This window comes from Patiria miniata, unplaced genomic scaffold (genome assembly GCF_015706575.1).
Source record: "Patiria miniata isolate m_02_andy unplaced genomic scaffold, ASM1570657v1 HiC_scaffold_1, whole genome shotgun sequence".
NCBI classification, from domain to species: domain Eukaryota; kingdom Metazoa; phylum Echinodermata; class Asteroidea; order Valvatida; family Asterinidae; genus Patiria; species Patiria miniata.
Window position 1 is genome coordinate 24,600,723 of NW_024037047.1, and position 14,843 is coordinate 24,615,565.

The 14,843-nt window shown below is 39.7% G+C and overlaps 1 protein-coding gene across 1 annotated transcript; it reads left to right on the forward strand.

Moving 5' to 3' along the window:
• The first annotated feature begins 681 nt into the window (after window positions 1-681).
• Window positions 682-10,486, forward strand: LOC119731983. Its single transcript, XM_038205328.1, has 7 exons — window positions 682-773; window positions 3,079-3,405; window positions 3,937-4,275; window positions 4,479-4,799; window positions 4,922-5,284; window positions 7,017-7,190; window positions 7,557-10,486. The coding sequence occupies exons 1-7, from the start codon at window positions 695-697 to the stop codon at window positions 10,484-10,486; spliced, it is 4,533 nt and encodes a 1,510-aa protein (XP_038061256.1). The 5' UTR covers window positions 682-694.
• The last annotated feature ends 4,357 nt before the right edge of the window (window positions 10,487-14,843 follow it).

Below are 14,843 nucleotides of genomic sequence, written 5' to 3' on the forward strand. Positions count from 1 at the left end.
ATAGTTGTGATTTTTATCAAGTAGGCATTATCCACATGGGCGTCGCCAGGATTTTTTTCTCAAAGGGGGTAAAGTACATTTCCCTCCAAAAGCCCTGTACTTTTCTAGCATATTCTCGATTTATCATTTTTCGAGGTAGGTAGTGACATTTACTCCCTCTCCCAACACATTAAATATTAGGAACTCATTAAATTAATACCAAAGGAGGGCAAGTAACCCCCCCCCTCCCGCGACGCCCATGCATATCCATTTTACGGACATGAAGCATATGACTATGGCGATGGAACTGGAACGAGACAAACAACGTTCAGACTTTGATCATTTGATAGATTAGCAGAACGTAAAGTTGGATGACAATAAATTATGCAAACAAATACAACAATGCCATTCATAAGTGAATCATAATGTTTGAACTTATGAAATTGAGACATATTCTGATTATTTATTGGAGATGTACTGTCGGCACTATTTATTAATTCTAGCAAATCAACTACATGCTATTATTCCAATAGCATTAAACGAAAACCGTCTGAGAATTTCCATTTGATATAAATAAATGAAATCATAATAAAACGACCTGTTTACCTACATCAAAAGTCCATGGTGTATAGTTTAGTATAGCTGAAGATAGAATTAAGTCATTTTTTCCCCCAGAATGCTGCCGGACATCGTGATAATACCCAGTTAAAGCATTATGGACCACATCGGTGTTTGGGTTTTGGTCTTTCTCAGATTTTGCGCTGCGCAGTACAACATATGTCCCAGTGGATCGGGTGAGTGGCTTTATTATCTGTAGTTCTAATCACAATTTAAACGTACACATGAACCCATTCCAGTTTGTTTGAGCTGAATGAACTATCAGGTGCGGATCCAGGAAAAAAAGGTACATGTACATGTATTCCCCTTTTAACAATTATTTTATCAGTAAAAATGTGCCGCATTATGTCCGCCTGTCCGCACCAATCGAACATAACACAGTCTGACGGGCCTGACCTCACCTGCAACAATTCCTGGATCCGCCCCTTCCCGGGCACGCGCGTATGAGCTCTAGTTTTTGGACCCCCATTGTATGTTTCCGACGGAGAAAGAGGTATGATAACAGGGTTACCACTTGAAAGTCTGAACACTCTAAAAACAAATGAAGTTTTGAATTCAACACTTTAACCCTCCGACGCAGAAAGCCCATTTAGTAACACACTTGCTGTAAGGGGTCCCCCGGGGACCCAAATATTTAGCGCCACGGTTTGAGGCTACACAACACTGTATCCACATGAACACAATCTTGCTATGTCTGTAGACTAAGGAGGTGTATTTGTATACATAGTCTGTGGTCAAGCCGTGCACTGTCTACTCGCAAGTGACCTTGTTTGTGCACATGTATATGGTGGGTCCCCGGGTGGGCAGAAATTGCGTCGGAGTTGTTTTGTGCGCATGTATATGGTGATCCCCGGATGGGCAAAAATTGCGTCGGTCCTTAGCCCAGATTGTCATGCTCAGATATGCCTGACCCGGGGTCACACACTAAAGGTGACTGCATAAATCCGTAGAGGGTGTCTCTTGCTAGGATTAGATGGAAGATCACCAGAATTGGTTTGAATTTTTTCTTTAATTAAGGTAATTAACCAAATTGGGTCCCCAAAAGGGCTAGATTCTGCGCCGGAGGGTTTTTAAGAGGTCGGTCAGTGACCACACTTTGTTAAATCCAGCATTTTAAATGTTAAAACCAACAGTTACAATGTTAATTCAACATTAAAAATGTTGTAAAGTGATGATTCAACATTGTTCAACTTTAACACTTCAGCAAGGTGAGTCCACAGCCACAAGATTTAAGTTTCACTGTTGTTTCTTTTAGCAATCTTTCTATAAGAAACACAAGGATTCGGTAAATGTTTTTTTTTTCAAAATTGATCACTGAGTTTATCGTTTTGCATTTTTTTTGAGGCAGTACCATGCTCACGCTCATATTTGTACGCGCAGATGGAATCCATCTTGATCCAATAGGCTGTTAAAATGCACATGCATCTCAATTTTAAGAGCACTCGTGACACACAAAGATGTCCTTTTACACTTCTGAGACAGTTTATATTTAAGAGAATCTATAACACTCTTATAAAAGTTGTGTCATTATTTTGTCTGTTTTGGGGGTTCTCTTTTGTCTTTATGTATTATCATTTTTAATGGGAGACTTGCGATGAAGACAGCTTGATATTTTCTGATGTAATGCTGCCTCACCCAATATTATGTACCTAACATATTGTAGATAAAACTCTAGGCAATTTGCTTTAGTATCTCCTGAACCCGGGGTCAATAAATGTTTCCTTAGCGAATTTGTAAATGACGATAATCCAAAAACAACCAAGTCTTGGACAGCTGTCGGTAATGCCTCCCATAATCTAGGGAATCTATGAAAAAGATAATGGTGAGCAGTATGCATTACACATGGTTCTTTGATGGTGAAACTTCACAACATCATTGTGTCCAACATTAACAGCAATGTAATTATTTAAAGGAATGTCAAATTGTTTTACAATAATTAAACAACAAACGCAGTTGAAAGAAAATGGAGTCTGTTTTTTAAAAGGGGGTAAACCTAGATGAACGCACCTATCAGCATACTGAATTTTATTGTCAGGGTAAATGAGCAACCTTTTCGGAAAACTAAACAAAAATCTGGTAAAACGTCTCTTTACCCTCTTAGGCCAAAAAAAAGTCTCCGGTTTCTGGTATGCGCGCGCGTCGCCGTAGCCATGCGTGTCGGCAAGATGAAAAAGTTTGTTTTTCATTGAAAGATGATGTCTCAAAACCACCAAACTCACTGGTTTGACTGGAATCCTGCTGCTTCACAATTTTAACGTGTTTTTAGATGGGGTTATGATCGAGAATGAGCTTTATGTGGCCTCTCTGGACTCCCATATATTTGCACTAAGTTTAGTCAGGCACCATTTGCAGTCATCAGCCGACATTTGGAGCAAAAAAGCAGCGTCGCCGCACCACTTTTTGGACAAGCTCCATACCAGAAACCGGAGACTTTATTTTTGGCCTTAGTTATGTACTTGAATTACCTGATATTTTCTTCAGCAAGGAGAGTCCAGAACGTGTTCGGTCGGTCAAGGAACGTGCAACGTGGAGTCTGGCACCTTCTGCCATGCCCAGAACTCCGTCGCAATGAAGAACTTGATGGGGTGATTTGGTACAAAGGGGAGAACATGGAGGATCCATCCACAATACGTCTCGTCAGCCTCTTTTCTGGTGAAGTCATCCCAGGCAGAGAGCGATTCGACATAAGGTCCGACTTCAGCCTCGTTATACAAGGTGTTGATGACATGGATGGAGGTAGATACCTGTGCGAGGTCGTGACTGCTTCAACGGAGGACAGAATTGGAGAAGTTGACATTAGGGTCATTGGTAAGTAAAATCAGCTTTACAGGTAGACGTTATTGATGTAAGATTGGAATCAGCAAAGTCTGCAGCAAAATTGAGAAGTCTTAAGTTGACACAGAGATATGCTTTGAACACCCCAACCCCCATTATGGTTCTTTTGGGGTTTTAAGAAGAGTGAGTCGAGGAGTTGACAACGATCACTCGCACATCATATTATGGGTTTCCCATTCACTTTGCAAACATTCCAATACATTAAGTTAATCTCTGATGTGATCGAGGTATTCATTCTAATCTTGATTTATACCTCTGTAAGCCTGTGGTTTTTTTTTTAAGAATGGCTGTTCTGTAAATCATTAAGAAATTCTTGAAAATTGAAAGAGTCAAATAGAAACAAATTATGTGCACATAAAAAACCCATGAGGGTGCCCTGTGCTGCAGAAATGAACATGAGTACAGTTGGCATTATAGATTTTAAACATTTAATTGTAGGCTCTATGGATCAACTGATCATGTGTATCAACTGATCATGTGTATTTATATTTTAATATATTTCAGGAAACTTTTTTCCAGCCAGCACAAGTGAGGCATCATCCACATCGAGTTTTCAGCGTGGACGCAGAAAGACGCTACCGTGTGAGTGCGCGTCACAGGCACCAGACGTAGTTTATTGGTCAACGGGAGAGGACGTCACTACAGATACACACATAATTGGTGCACGTTTCTCTGATGGTGCTACCCTGCAGATCCAACATGGCGCCAGTTGCAGCATTGGTAGCGACGCTTCACTTACAGTCAACTCCCTGAATGACGTACAAGATACACAGAGATTCTGGTGTCACGTGTTCCAGTCAGATGGTACCGTCAGAAATTGCGACACCAATGTCCAGATACTAGGTAATGCCAAAAGTATGTAAGTCGACAGAAAAGTCTAGTGTTACTTAAGAAATTTCCACATCTACACACAAATCAATACAAAGTAATAAAAAACAGAGCAATTCTCTGAATTGATGTTCCTGACCTTTGGTACTATTATAAATTCTTCCTTTGTCCATTCACAAAAGTGTTTTAACAATTTCCTCTTAATGACTTTGAAGTAGATGAAGTGGAATCAGCTAGTGATGCACTGAAGGCATCAGAAAGATCTTTCTACCTGCGAAATGACACGCAGCAGATACTCCCTTGCCTGAGCTGGACACCTGGCACCACAGCTTGTGAGGTGGAGTGGCGTAAGCTCGACAACCCAGATCGACAAGTCCTTAGTTACAACCTGTCGACTGGTGTCGTAGATTCTAGTCCTGAATTCGACCTCGCCAGTGACTTTGGTTTGATGATTCAGTCGGTTGATGATGACCATGCTGGAGTGTATCGATGTGCTGTGGGAGATGAAAATCTGATGGATGTAGAGATCCGAGTGATAGGTATGTGTACATATTGCATGATGTAAATTCAATGATGTAAAGGTTTTTTTCTCTTCAATTTGACGGTAACTGATTTGTGAGCATGATTTTTAACATGTTTTTTTTTTGCTGTTTCATTGCAGGGGATCGCTTTCCATTAGACGACGGCATCGCTGTGGAAGGTGACAACGTGACCTTTAAACCTATTAGTAGATTTTCTCTTCAATGTCCGGCTTTCTCAGACATCCCCTTGACAGCCAAAGCAACTTTGTTCTGGTCCTTTGGCGACCCTGATCCAGAGCCATATACCACTGTGATTGGCACGCTGAATCTACCAGATGGTCCCAAAAAGATATATTATCAGGTAGAGGACTGCCTCGGCATAACAATGGAGGGCGCTCTGCTCCTTAATAACTGTTTCCAAGATGGTGACGTCAGATACTGGTGTCATGTCTTCCCAGCAACTGACGATCTGATCAGGTCATATGTTGATGTGTTTACAGAGAGTAAGTTCATGTCATCAATGTTCCCATAATTGTTCTCATGATAAACGCTTGAGATTATTGTCTGTGACCTTAATGCGTCATTCACATAATGATTCCGTCATATCTTGGAGCCATGTCTTCCTGATGTTAGCCTTGTCATATTCAAAAATATATGTGTTTTTTTATTTTTGAAAGGAAAAGGACGGCTGCATTTTAGATATATAGGAGCTCGATGAAAAACATCAGCTCAAAAAATGTTGACGGGGGAAAAAAACTATGATGAGCCATGTTAAAATCCAATGAGCATCGACAAATACATTCCCTATCCGCGATGCAGAGTCATCGTCCTGTAGGCTTTTGCATATTACTGAAAAACATTCTTGAGTAAAACCGTCGGTGGAATTAACATACATACAGGCCATTGTTTAATAGATACCAAATCATGTAATCTTCTATTACTAAAGTCAATATGTTAATTGTATTACTATCACAAGATGTGATTTATAGGTTTATATCATGTTGCAATTGTTTATTCATAATTGGGTTTATTCAAGTCAAGGAGTAATAGAGCAAGACCTGTTCCTTATTCTACCCCCCCCCCGCACCGAGAGTTTGTTAAGCTGTTCAAAGCAAAGATGCAGAGAGTAGTGTTATCTAATTTAAGTAAATTAAATCAATGCTTGAGTGATTTTGGGTTTCAAGGCATACCTAGGTATGTGTGCTGATAGGCACTACCATCTCAGCCTGTGTTGTGTATTCATGGGTAGTCAACCTGTGTGGTGCTGTACATATACTGCGTGTATTGTACATAGGGCGCGGCCCTCAAGCCAAGCCAGAGCCAGTTCTCAAAATTGTAAGTTTATCTTATTGGGTGATATTTACTTACATTTTGATTGTCTTATTTTGTATAAGTGAATTGTAAGTGATTTCTTTGAGTTTGTTTAAGGAAGTTTGACCAAAGAAATTACTCTATGATGTACATGTATTGGAGGGAAATAGTGTAATTCGATTCAACTTTCACTGAACGGGCTTCAGTGAAAGTGGAAAACTGTTTGAATTTTTTTTCTTTAAAGGGCTTTCCCCGTGGAAATAGAAAATTCTTAGGTTCTAAGGGAACCAGATAGTTCTGTGTGAACAAGACTTGGTCAATCCTAAGACTCACGGTCTACCAGGAAAATCCGGAGGAGTATTCGGAAGGCACAACCGTTTCCCGTGTGGACCGTCAAGCTTCAAGCCATATTCCAAGGCCCAAAAAAGTCATCCATGTTCCCCAAGACCGGAGTTTATTGACCTCATTGGGAGCGTCAATACGCTGGAGGGGTTGTGTGTGACTGGCACTTCAACTTGGCCACCCGTGTCACAACTGTGAACTGTTGACTCAGCAAGTCCTTTCAAAGGGTTTGAACATTGAACATTTAGGGTGTGAATTGCAATTGTTTTGGGGTATTGGAAACGGCCGTATGATACTTAATACAGGATCCTGATAATGCAGTGATATAGTTGAGTATCCGTCACCCAAAGTATAAGTAATCGATAGAGTGGCATAATTCAATTGAAGTAATTTGTAAATTTCTTTTTGTTTAATATATTTAGTTGTCGTAAATAGTATTTTGTTTTGATCATACACATTTTGCCGTCCGGGGTTTGATTTTCTGTCCTGCTGATTTGTCAAATATATCCACTGCTGTCTTCCATGGGGAAAGCAGACCCACTGTGTGACCATTACTGTCATTTTATTCTTTGTGTGCATTAGATTCAAACGGTAACCCTGAACAGTTTAATGTCACCGCCATCGCTGTGTGCGTGCCTTTATTCGTCATCGTTCTTCTTGGGATTGTTGTTTTCCTGATGTGGAAGCGGCGTCGACGATCTTTGCATCACAGAGAAGACAATGAGAAAGGTGACCACATAACGGTGCATGAACTCGGTAGGAACAATTTCGAAGGTTTGTAAGGGAAGTCTCCAGGGGAGCAAGTAGTTACAGAATTTTGAAATGTTGCAACTTGAGGGTCACATTGAAATTCCTTTTAAAATATTCATATGGGCATTGTCCTTTCTGTTTTGAAAATAGCTCATCAGGATAACAGTTTAATCTGTATCACATTAAAAGACGATGTTAATACATTTTACCTTCCAATGTCTAAAACAGAAACCTTTATGACCTAAATCACCTAATACGCGAACATTGTGTTGTATTACAACTCTGTACGATGCATTTATGAGTTCATGTTCTCTGCAGGGCAATTGTGTTCAAATATACCCTGATGATATTCCCTCTCGATTTTTTTTACAGACCCCGTCATGGAGCTGGGTTTAATGACACTTGCCAAGAAGGTTAAATCCTTTGTGATCAGCAAACTTAGCAGAATTCCTATTACCCCATGGATTGACCTGGATGATGCAAGCTTCGCACCCATAGACACAGTCTACAAACCCCTAGAGATGTTCGCTAATGTCTCATATGTAGGAATCACGGTAAAGTATCAATTAGACTCAGAATCTGATATCTTTGATGATGGTATTCCAGAATTGGCCAGTAAGCATGCTATAATACAAGGTAGACGGGGTTGTGGTAAGACTACTTTTTTGTACAGACTGATATACGACTGGGCCATGGGAAGGCAACGTGCACTGTGGGGTAGTGATCAGATAGTTGTTCTTGTCCCAGCTTGGTTGCTTATTAAAGCTAAAACCATCGGTGAAGCAGTCGTAGAATGCATGCTTCCAAAAGATGCAAACATTTCGGCCAAATCCATTAATGCACACTACGCACGAGACAAAAGCAACCTGACAATTTTGGTAGATGACTGTAATGACAAGGACGACATTGACACAATCATGAAAATAGTGGCCGACAATGAATTCCCTTGCTGTCAATTAGTTTTGACGACTAGAAACTCAGAGCTGGCAACAGCTACCTCACGAAAATATGACATGCGCCACATCACTATTACCGGCTTTGCGCTCAGAAATGCTATCGAATACGTCACCGTGGTTTTGGATACTGCTGTCAAGAGTGACGCTGAACCAGAAACAGGTTTGACGGCAGACATACACAAAAAAAGAAAGAAACGTAACCTTCATCGATATCTGAAAAAGGAGAGTCTAGAACCGAAGGTATCATGTCTCCCAGCTGTTTTGGTAGCTCTCTGTCAGATCTCAATATTGACAAAAGGAGAAGCCTTCAAACCCGACGATACCATGGCAAAGATGTTCCTCACATTGGTCGAAAATATGGTAAACAAGAACAAAACTCTAGATGAAGGTGTCTCTGAGGGAAACCAACCCAGTCTTCCCACGAAAGACCAAGTGAACTTTTTGGAAGAGCTTGGTAGAGTGGTTTATTCAAAACTGCTTATCAAATGCCCGAACGATGCAGACTTTTCGAAAGAGGACTTCTTGAATATGTCAGAAAATGGAGAGCATGTCTTGGATGTTGCAATGGCCCTTGGATTTCTTCGTCCGTTTCAGGTTGAGTCCAAGGTTGAGTCCAAGAAAAAAAGCATTGAGAGAGTTCGTTCTGAGGTATCAGAAGTAAGGAGTACGAGAGGGTTTCTTTGTTGCACAAGAAAGGGAAACAAGCAAACCGAACAAGATCATATGAGCCAGGATACAGAGCTCACTCCCCTGACAAGCCCTAAAGTAGAAAGAGTATATTTTGTCTTGGAGATTCTTGAGGAGCTTTGCGTTGCTCAGTTTGTCGCTCGGTGGACCAAAAGAAAGGTTGGACAATTGGTCGATGACATCCCAGAGATTGACCACACGAAGATTGCAAATATATTCCAGTTTGCCATCCAAGATAATCAGTTTGACAGAGAAGCTCTTGTTGATTGTTGTGCAAAGATCATTAACAGGGGATACAGTCAGGTTAGTCCCCTCCATGTTGTGCTGCAATTGCAGAAGTTCGTAGAGTTGTGTCTCCAGCTGAATTTCGAGGGGCAGTGTGAGGGCGCCTTGAACAAGAAGCTGAAATCGATCTTTCCTGACTGGAGGGTCCGCTTAATTGGGATATCGAGTTACAAACTGCATCTGATGTCATACCTACTCAAATATGCTCAGCCTGAAGATAAGAGCAAGCTGAATGTGAAGTCGGTTGAATTATTACGAATTGGTCGATATGACTGGCTAGAACTTCAAGAATACATTGAATACTTTGCTCCCGGTCAAAAAGGATATGAGAAGCAGATAACAGTGGAAACAAACCCAGAAGACAACCACACAGATACAAGTGGAATCCACCAGGGAAGAGGCCCAGCACAAGAGCCTCAATCAGGTGAGGAAAACAAATGTGATGATTTATCGCTTCCAACACAATCACAATCCGAAGCAAGTGCCCCCGGTGGTGAGGATGCTAATGAAGCTGAATCTACCGAATGGTCAGTTAATGGGGATGTTGAATCGTGTCGTATGAATGACATTAAGAATGGGGAACATGTACTCAAAAAGCTGCGTGAGAGGATAACATTCAGCAACCAAGACATGCCACAGTTTCCTCCTGACGAGTCAGACATCAGTGTCCTACACAATGTGCGGTATTTCGGTCTACAGGAGTTCTTAGAGTCACAGGTAGGGGAGTGCTACTCATCGGGTGCAGCAAGAGACTTGGCTCGCTACCTTCCTCGTCTGGAAATGCTGGAGAGTCTGGTTCTGGTTGGGACGATTCTGAGTTCAAAAGCTATTTGCGACTTGGCGAACAGTGCTGACCAACTCCCAAACTTCAAGAAGCTGGATCTTCGTCTGAATAAGCAGTTCGATGACAGAGCCTTTGTGGCGGTAACAAATTTACTGCTACGTGAGTGCAGAAAGTTGACGGATCTCAGACTGTCTCTGTACAAAGTAACTGATGAAGGGTTTGATCGTGTTCAGAGGGAAATGAAGAAGGACGGCGAATACTCGTGGGGAAGATTGAAGACACTGTATCTGCTGCATGGAGCACCTGCTGAGACGTTTGTAAAATTCCTCAGCAACAGCTTGAAATACTTCCATTTTGTGAAATCTTTTCATCTTTCGGCCCGTGTTAAAGAACAAAGAATACAGGACAACACTCATGAGGAGTTCGAACAAAATATAAAAAACCCGAAAATCATGCCAAATCTGGAAGACCTCGACATCAGCAACATGGAAAGACTGAAGGCAAGAATGGCGTCCTTGAAACTCCCTAAGCAGAAGAAAAAGGGACCAGGATTCTCGAAAATAATTGGAACAACCGTCGCTGGCCTGTGAATTCTTTGATGGAGAGTTAAACAGTTTACTTGATTGAAATTTTACTTGATTCTTGCAATTTCCTTTCAAGTTAATTGTTTTTGTATAAACACATACAGAAAGATATTGGGAAAACACATAAACAAAAAGAAAGAAAGGAAGACATAGCAGTGAAACACATAAAGAAAGTAGCATGCAAGAAAGTAGCATGCTGTAGGTCATACATCTGCATACGTTTCATTGAGGATTTGTTGGTGAAATGACCTACGAACGACATTTAAGAACAGCGTACGCATCTTACATTTAAAAAAAGTAATAAAAATAGCCCATTGTCTCGGGGACTTTGGTGGTAACCAGATCTACGCATATGCATACACAAAATATCTAGCAGTTTTCCTTTTTACAATCAAGACCAGTTCCCTGCACAACAAGATACCAGTGCCATAAAAATACCGAGGTTTAAAACTCCATGCGCTGACATCCATATACATGCGCAATTGTGAGATTATAAGGACTGCCTATTTTGTCCAAAAATAAACACATGTAAACGAAGAAAAATCTCACAAATTCCAACAGCAACTCAAAAAATCCCCAAGTAAGTGTGCTAGTAATTCGTCGAAGACATAAATGATCGATAAAAGTGGAAGATCTAGATCTAGAAGTGGGGGGGGGGGAGGAGTTGAGTGAAGTCATCCGCCGGAAATTTTTGAAATCTACGATGCTTTCTCCTGTATGCTAAGGCGATTTCAGAATAAATTTAGGAACTGAAGAATTCCATTAAGTTTTTCGCCCCATTTTTATAGTTTCATTACATAAGTTAGCGACCGAACATGCAGGAGGGGGACCCCCGATCCGCCACTGGATAAGATACATGAAGAATATATCTTTAATTAATATAGTCGTAATCCTCAAGTTAAACGTGGCACCAATTTTAGATTTGTCCCCCAAGGAGATGAGTTATGAAACAAGGATATTTGCAATCTGAACTTATAATGCTAATTATAGTTCAATTTGAGCAATCTTATGAGCAGGATATAGGCGGGGGGGGGGGGGGGGGGGGGGAGTGACTACCTTTATGGAAGGACGATTGAGGTTACAATACGGAAGCAATAAAATGTAAAAAGGAAGGAAGGCAGGAAGCTGGGTGATGGTAAGATGTGTCAACAAAATTATAGTGTTCTGTTTAATTCCTCTAAACCAACCTATAATCAGTAGTGTTTGGCTTTAAGTGTGTTACTATATTGCTTGGTTATGTAATTCTCGTTTTGTATGTAAGCTTTAGAGTTATTGGCTATAATATACCTTAAAGTTGCTCTCCGGGGACATTTTGAAGTTTCACTCAAATATTTAGATGTCAATTGTTTTGGAATAATATCATTCTGAACAAATACATTGTGCAGTACATTTGTAACTAATATAACTTGCTTTTGTTTCGGAGGCACAGAAACACTAACAATAAACCTTTTCGCAGAGGTTGCCGATGTCCAATATATAGAAAAGTGTTTTCTTTAATATAAACACGCCTTTATACCAATAAATAAATAAAGAGAGTAAGCTCAATTTTGTTTTCTGTAAGTACGTTTTCATGTATGAAGGGATACTGAATTATGTCAAGTGTGGTCATCTCAATACTGATTTAGATTGTACTTATTTAACATCGTTAAAACACATTTCTTTCGATTAAGTTGATGTTGCTTACCCGCAGTAATTGTATTTCTACCGTCATTACGTTTTATTGACGTTTGTATTTTTTTTATGAACAATAAAGCAGGTTATAATGTAACATTCATATGAAGAAGCAAAACACTACAAAGGGAACTTTTTGGGGGAAATGAAAATGTCCTTCCTTAGAAGAGATTTAGGTGCTAAAATAGTAAAGCCTAATAGCAAAGGGAACTTTTGGGAGGAAATTAAAATGTCTTTCCTTAGAAAAGATTTAGGTGCTAAAATAGTAAAGCCTAATTAAAAACAAATGAACGTTTAAGTGCTTAAGTGCAAAATTTCAAAAGTAATCAAGTGTTATAGCAATCGAATACTTAAGTACTAAAGTTCCAATCAGCCAGGCTGCATTACAACCGTCGTTATTTGAACGTTTCTTCATGAAAGGTTTAACTACAATTCATGTGATTAAAATCTGAAATTTGCCATTAAAACTCATGCCAACATTTTACATTGCGCAGCGTTTAAGCATATATCCCGCACAAAGTGCCAAATATTCAGTTCTATAATCTAAGCCCAAGCAAAAAAAGAAGAACAAAATGAAGTCTAATTCATTCAAAGGAAAATACACGTAAACCAGTCGACAACGCAATTAAACTTAATGATGTGTTTATAATACACATGCATTGTCAGGAGCAAAAAGCTTGTACATTACATTTAATTTTGGCTTTGTGTGTATTGATTTGATATTGAATAAAAATGGGGATACAAGTCGGATTAAAACTTAATTTGTGTGGTTTTTTTGCTTGTTTTGCTAGTTGCTTTTGTACGCCCTTCTGTCCGTGTTTATTCTTTTCCTTGTTCACTTCACAACACACCGACGAAGATTTTCCGTTTTCCCTCAACCTACAATTTCCCGTCTTTGGGGCCTTTGAGGAAACACGGGTCCCTGTGATGTGCTCCGTGACCATCAAATCCTATAGCTCGATTGCATTCAGCGGCCATAATGAAGGTGTATGTGTGTTATTATGTTAATTCATTAACAGTCAATGCATAAGAGTTCATGTGTATTTGATGTTGTTAAATAAAAACACACTACTTAAAGGTTGCTGCAGTGCAAACGATCCATATGAACAATGGAAGCACTGTTTCAAATAACATTATATACATCTGGCTTGCACTAAGTTATCAACCCCAAAAAAGTTTGAAAACCCACACGACTCTTGGAAATTCCATACAGCTCTTTGAAAAACCATAGATCTAGGGGGAAATCCACAGCCCTAAACACCTGTAAGTGACCCACCCACTGTTTCTAATAATTGTTATCTCTGGGAAAGAACAAAGAAAACAGTTAATGCAAAAGGGGTGAGTGATCTTCTCAAGCCCATTGTCATGTCTGAGGGAAATCACTACAGTGGATTTTCAATTTGAAGAAACTACAGGTTTCGAGTCGAATTACTGCGATCTGTAAAGTTTTCATGAAAATGAAAACTGTTATGACCATGTTATGAACATTTTATGAAAATATTGAAATACATGTGGTTCGATATATTTATAAATGAACACTGAAAATATAGAAAAATGAACCAAACTGTGTTATAAAGTATATAATAAAGAAATGCTTAGAAGCGAATTTATATGCAATATGTTTTATTTCCGTAGTCATTTGTAAATAAAAAACCACAACAATACGCTGACTAAAGAAATATAGATTTTCAGTACATTTAACATCTTTCTTTACAAATCTATTGTTCTTGAAGATGAGATCAGTCATCATCAGTGCATATAGCCTACACGATATTTTGGGTTGATTGTCGGCACAATTTGGGGCAAGTAGGCTCAGTGGGGCCAACTTTAGCGGAGTACACCATATCAATAGAATAAACAGAACGTGGCGGTGCCGGTGTCATATGAAATACGTCTCCTATGAAATACAGACTCGCTTTTAGTATTACGCATGCCTAAGTAAAGTTTGTAAACGTTCAACCAATAAAGAGCGGCATTTCATGGGAGTCCATATTAAATATGGCACCGCACTACTATTTAAAACCAGTCGGTCGGTGTTTTATAATCCGTTTAAAAGCTCTCGATCAATAAGTGTGGGTAAAATGTCAGTTATTTATGAATAAAACATTAAGGGTGCACTCTCAAAGGAGACCTTACGGCGACCAAACATATTTAATAAATTTAACAATCGCAGCAAGGACGCAAGAAAGTGGCAATTTTCTGTATTAAGTCGCCGGAAATAGCTAAAGCTACACTTACACTCATAGTGCACTCATCCCGCGCTTACGATGCGCTCAGCTCGCTCTCTATGGGCCGCAGTCATGCCCAATCACTCAAAATAGTCCCTGCCGCAGCTGCGCCGTCACTGCGCCCACACTAAGCTCTGCTTGCTTTTGATACGTCCTAGTAGCTCGTGTCACGCTCTCTATCCGACCAATATACGCTCAAGTGACGTCACTTGCACTTGAATGAACGGAAACAATCAAATGTAAATAACAAAATGCTAAACCCATTAATGTTTTAAGGAAACAAGAGAGTAAGAAAGGTTTGATCTTTGCATATTAGGAAATGAATCAGGTTGATGGTGCATTGTGTAAAGACTATAATAGCCTGCTGCTTAAATTAACAAAAATTAAAATACTAGTTTTATTCTGCTGCAAGTGTATGTCAGTTGTATTGCCCTTGTAGATAAAATAGTTTAGACTCATATATT

What these genes read in the sequence shown, in the direction of transcription:
- LOC119731983 (XM_038205328.1), top strand. Translation starts at nt 695, where the DNA reads ATGGACCACATCGGTGTTTGGGTTTTGGTCTTTCTCAGATTTTGCGCT. An exon ending in CATATGTCCCAGTGGATCGG is followed by an intron (nt 774 to 3,078) that starts GTGAGTGGCTTT and finishes TATTTTCTTCAG; the next exon opens with CAAGGAGAGTCCAGAACGTG. An exon ending in TGTTGATGTGTTTACAGAGA is followed by an intron (nt 5,285 to 7,016) that starts GTAAGTTCATGT and finishes TGTGTGCATTAG; the next exon opens with ATTCAAACGGTAACCCTGAA.